Here is a 5,791-nt window from a genome sequence, read left to right as displayed (position 1 = left end):
ATTTGAGAAAGAATTTTGGGGTAGTAAAATAATTTTGGAAAATAAAATTAAAAAAAAAACAACATACAAATGATTTGAACGATGTTTTTTGCATTTACAAACAGCTCAATTTTTAGATGATTGATTTAAAAAAGTAATTATTTAACTTAAAAAGCTTTCCATTATGACTAAAATTGAATTAAAATAGCTCAAAACTGGAACGGACTCATAAAAACTCTGTTCGTCCCTTTAATCCATTCTCAGGAAACGGTCTAGTTACCTGATAAAACTGAATCGATCATAAATGAAAAAAAGTTTACGTTGTTTTTTTAATTGCTTTTTCCCACTTTGAAAGTTAGGCCAGTTTCACGAAATTTCCAAACGACCGTTCGCGTACATTCGAACTGCTTGGTAGTCCCAATTCAAACTTTTCCCCCTTGATATCTATCGACACCGCCCGGATGCCGTTGCTATGCAGCAGCGGCCCACTTGTTATTGTTTTATCAAAACCTCAGTAAACAGTGTGCCGTTGGACGGATACGAAGCGGTAGCAAAATCTAAACCTTTGTCAACAAAACGCGTCACGCGCCCGCAGCCTATAAAAAAGCCGTGCACGGGCAGTGTTGCAGTTCAGTTAATTATTCAAATTTCCAGACAGTGCAGCGAGTTTGCTGTGGGGGCAGCTTGTGTTGAATGTGGTGGGAAATGGATAGCGAAAATCAGAAGATTAGCGAGCAAGCGCTCAATACGGCTGATATCTACAAGGGACTGTCCCTGCCGAAGCGTATCGATAGTCCCTGTAAGTGGTTGGGACGGTGTGTGCTTGTGCAAGTAACTAAAAACGGTGTGCCTTTATCCACATTTCGTTTACAGATCAATTCACTGGCTACGGTTCGCAGCAGGAGGGGCGCAATCCCATCTATCGCACCTCGAACGCTGACTACGGGTACTATCCACCGTGTCCCCATACCGTGCCGCATAAGTAAGCATCGAGCAAGTTTGTAGCGAGTTTATGAGCATCTTTAGAAGCATGTTTTTAATTTTTGTTTTCCATAGATATTTTCCCAAGTCGCACAAATTCACCGGCCATCTTTATCAGTGCGGTATGTTCCGCAACTACTCGCTCAATACTGCCGTGGATCGTCCGTATTGTAAGTTCAACGAATAGTGCGGGGAAGCGTTTGCACCAGCACTAGAGGACTTTTGCTTATACCTTCACCTTTTGATACCATCTACTACTTACTAACTGAGTTCGACAGAGTGCAACAAACATGTTAGCCTAGCATCAGCAACTTTCACTTCAATCGATTGCATCGAATATTAACCTATACGCTTCGTGAACTTTGTATTAATGTGTTCTTAACTGAAAGGAATTTGCACGTTAATAAATTATTCACCTCTCTATCAAAAGTTTTGCTTTGTATAAAAATTCTTAACCCCATCCGATAAGAGATTCGAATATATTCTGATACTGTTGTTTGAATAAGTGGCTCCAAAAAAAAAAATGTTTTAACATGCACGTTAGTAAAAAAAATAAATTGATAAGAAAATTAATTACAACAGACACACCAATCAAAAGTACACAGTTCTTTTCCAATGTTGCTAGCATCTCTAACTAGTTGTCGCTGAGATTGAATAATGCAGCATAATTTAACATTATTAGTTAAAAGTAAGTAGAACAAGCTACGAGTAATTGTACGGCATATTAAAACTCAATAGAGTATCTAGTTCCGAAATTGTCATAGAATAATTAGTTACTTTTTGCAGGTACGGTGAGAACATCTCTAGCCAGCGCGCCACCTACATGCTAGACGTGAAATCTCTTTTTATGCAGCAAAGCAGACTTGCATGCAATAATACAACTTTGAATCAAATTAAAGCATTTTGAAAATGGAGACTAAACGGAGATCCCAAAAAGAAACGAATTAAGCTAAACAATAGCTCTCTCTCTCTTTCTCTCTCTCTCTCTCTCTCTCTCTCTCTCTCTCTCTTATTGGCCTGCTCACGATAGAGCACGTCTATGTTTATATATGTTTATATGTTTATATGTTTATTGATTAATCCATCGGGATCTTGAAGATCCTACATGAATACGATCCTATGTGACATGGCCTGGTCAACAATCATTCTACAGGATGCTCGGTCCCTGACTGCAGCCTCCCATCCATATAGACACCCGATCTCCGACAGGTTTCGCTTCACCTGATGCAGTCACCGAGTTCGCTGTGCTCCCCTGCGCCTTATGCCAAACTAGGGATCGCTGTCGAACACCTTCTTGGTGGGACATGAGTCCGGCATCCTCATAACACGCCCCAGCCATCGTACCCTGCCAGTCTTCGCCAACGTCAGGATGCTCGATTCGCCGTACAGCTCAACAAGCTCGTGATTCATCCTTCTCCTCCACGCTTCATGCTCGAACACAGCGCCTAAGATGGTCCGGAGGATACGTCGCTCAACCATGCCCAAAGCGTTTGCATCCTCCTCTCGGATGGTCTAGGACTGGTGGCCATTAAGGATTAGTCGAAGTCTTCTGGCTCTCAGCAGTCGGTGCTGAGCAGTATGCACGATTCCCGTGCACAATGCATCTCCGGATTTCGCTGCTGATGTCGGACAACGACAACGAAGTAACGATCGTCCCGAGAAAGCAGAACTCCTTTACTACATTACTTACTCCGGCAAGCAGGTACTTCGTCTTCGTCGCATTGATTCTCAAACCAATTCTTGCTGCATCACGTTTTAGTCGGGTGTACGCTAATCAATAGCATATATTATTGAATGGCGTTGCATTCAGTCCCCTAATAGATTGTCTTGAAGACTACGGACTGGATTTAAAGCGCATTGGAACCACATGCATAGAACATCGTCATCATTCAATGGGGCAAATATAAATCAACGATTGTCTTTTCCGTTGAAGGCCGATCATTGCCAATGACACTTGCAGTGTTTATGAAGGAAAATCCTATTGAATCTATTACCTTTTGTAACCTTATTGTAAAGTGTTGTGTATCTTCCTGTGTAACACTTACCGTTTCGAATCCCACGACTGGCTCACGACACTCCGATTCCATTTCTTACCTTACACAAAAGCAAACGCAACAACACACTTGCACGTTTTGTTTACTTTATTTTCGTAACTTCCATTTCAGTATTTGCTTGGTTTGGTTTTAGCTAGGATAATTAATATTACTTCCATTGTATTTTACGGTTATCGGTTGCCTAACGACACTAACGTATCCCTTTTCCCAAACGGAGTCATGGTCTATGGCTGTGTGTCTATGTGTTTGTGCCAGATGATCAGTTAAATTATGCATTATGCTGCTGCTGCTGCTGCTGCTGCTGCTAATATGGTATTGGTTTTGGGTAAATTTTACTCCGTTGTTATTGTGGTAGCTTTCGCAAGGTTTTGACTGGTACCGGTTACTCTAATATCTTATGTTCAACATTGATTCTGTAGCTAGTGTAAGTTTATACTTCTAGAAACATTGTCGCATCTACTATAAGTCTCGTATTCCATTGTGTTGGTTTTGCTTTGCTGCAATTGTAATTGATTACGGTTTGGTTGTATGCTGTTTCACCACTCAGTTTGTATAGTATATATCCAGTAATAATAATATTATCTTTCCTGTCTGTATCGCATCGAACCATCGGCAAACGAAAATGTTCCTTAACACACGCACATTAAATGGTTGGCTGTTGGGAAGGATTTGCTCGGGGTTGTTGGGGGGTTGCATATGAGTATGGTTGAATTGTGTTTTAACAGTAACATTTTAAATTACATCCTCATAGTACATCAATGAATGTAGCGTTCTGTTTGTATGTGTTTGTCTGCTGCATGTAGCGTTTGGTTGTCGTAGCATAGAGACACACACACACAACTGCAGTGTAAGCAAAACGAGAGTTGATGGCGTTGTTTGAAAGTTGATGATACAATCGCTGTGAAGCGAAGAGTGGAATGGTTTTTTTTTTTTTTTTTGGAATACAACATCACTCGCCGTGACATTTAGGTGTTATTGATCATTTTTAACTTCGGGGTTTTGCTCACACACAAGCAAACAAACACATACCGACAGACACATTACACACGAAAACGTACCGTCCTGTTGATTAACAAACTGTAACACATCATATTTGCTTTTAATTTCGTTGTCTCTATTTGTATAATTCTAACACAGACGCAACACGCAAACACATACGTACACGCAATCGCGGCACGGATCGTCACTGATGATCGGTCACGCCGCGTAATGCGATCGGAGAGGAATGGTGGTTTTTGGGGGTTTTGTTGGGTTTGGGGCGAGGGGTTGCATAGCGCCAGCAGCAAAAAGGGAGAAAGATTATTTGTTTAACGATTGAAACAACAACACTATTACACTGATATTCTTTGACATGCTTCGCTTACAGTGCTAGTTTTGCCTATATATATACGATAATATCATCAACCCTGCCCTCCTCCTGCGCGCTCTGCTCGTACATAATAAATGCATTATTCGGTTCGGTTTCGTAACTGCAAAAACATGAACACACTGATTGCATTCTTTGGTGCTATTGTAGTTGTTTTGTGGTGACGGTAACGATTGTACGGAGAAACAATTTGAAAAAACATTTCTTTAAATAAAAAAAGGGCAGTAAGGGTGTTGTATTTGATGGCCAGTGCACGAAGCGTAGCACGATAGTCTAAGGGCGGACATTAGGCACAAATAAAAAAATTGTATTATTTAAAAATTAAGCAGTACTACTAAAAGTAGGATAGTTGCTTAGTATTAATCCAAAAATTCACGTTTTTTCGTCGATTAGTTTTTAAGATATGACGATTTGAACTAAAAAAATGTGTAAAAAATGTATTTCATATGAAATATTAGAGAATGTTTTTACTTAAATTTTAATTATATCAAAGCAATCACCCATGGTCGAAAGCACGACTTTTCTTAAAGGTTTTTTTCTCCTCTTTCACGTAGTGTTATTCAAAGTTTTGTTTTATTATCAAACAATTGAGATTTTTTATAAAAAAGTCAAATAAGCCCAAGCATTTTACATCACTGAAAGTTTAGACACTTCGCATTTTTTTTTCCTGTAATCTCCTGTTCTTGAAACTTTGTAAGATATTGAATCAATGTGTTGTTAACATGTTCTGAAAATTTCAGCTGCCCCTAGCTGCCCCTTTTGAAATTATTAGCTTAAAAGTTGAACCATTCCATCCTATTTTGGAGAAATTCGAAGGAGTAGATGCAGAGAAAGATGATGAGTAAAATAATTCCCTTGATTAAATTTTTGGTAGTATAACCAAGAAAATGAAACGCATATGAGAGGAACTGAATAATAGGAAAATATTGTTAAGTTATGGAGTGGTTTGGTAATGGAGAAATGAAACACAATTCCGTACTAGTAAATGAAATTAAAGTAAAGCAAATAAAAAAAAAGTCGCTGAAGTCAAATAGATTGGTTGGCTGAATCGAGCAAAAAATATTTTCAAACATTTGTATGCTATAAAAAAACACACACACACACACACACACACACACACACACACACACACACACACACTCACACACACACACACACACACACACACACACACACACACACACACACACACACACACACACATATATATATATATATATATATATATATATATATATATATATATATATATATATATATATATATATATATACACACACACACATATACACACACACACACACACAAATTAAAATCTTTAGCACAAATACAAAAAGTCCGCCAATTGCTCCCAAGTAAACCACTGTGCGTAGGTTTCATTGCAAACACAACACAACAATAACGCACTTCC

At 38.9% G+C, this 5,791-nt stretch overlaps 1 protein-coding gene across 1 annotated transcript; it reads left to right on the top strand.

Annotated features, from left to right (window-relative positions):
* Positions 1 to 488: 488 nt before the first annotated feature.
* Positions 489 to 1,389, top strand: LOC120950045 (piercer of microtubule wall 1 protein). The gene is made up of 3 exons (XM_040367785.2): positions 489 to 778; positions 853 to 961; positions 1,036 to 1,389. Exons 1-3 carry the CDS (start codon positions 673 to 675, stop codon positions 1,145 to 1,147), a joined length of 327 nt encoding a protein of 108 aa, XP_040223719.1. The 5' UTR covers positions 489 to 672; the 3' UTR covers positions 1,148 to 1,389.
* Positions 1,390 to 5,791: the final 4,402 nt, after the last annotated feature.

This window comes from Anopheles coluzzii, chromosome 2, assembly GCF_943734685.1.
Source record: "Anopheles coluzzii chromosome 2, AcolN3, whole genome shotgun sequence".
NCBI lineage: Eukaryota > Metazoa > Arthropoda > Insecta > Diptera > Culicidae > Anopheles > Anopheles coluzzii.
This window is presented reverse-complemented; position numbering and strand designations above follow the sequence as displayed.

What these genes read in the sequence shown, in the direction of transcription:
- LOC120950045 (XM_040367785.2), top strand. Translation starts at nt 673, where the DNA reads ATGTGGTGGGAAATGGATAGCGAAAATCAGAAGATTAGCGAGCAAGCG. An exon ending in GAAGCGTATCGATAGTCCCT is followed by an intron (nt 779 to 852) that starts GTAAGTGGTTGG and finishes TTTCGTTTACAG; the next exon opens with ATCAATTCACTGGCTACGGT. An exon ending in CCCCATACCGTGCCGCATAA is followed by an intron (nt 962 to 1,035) that starts GTAAGCATCGAG and finishes TGTTTTCCATAG; the next exon opens with ATATTTTCCCAAGTCGCACA.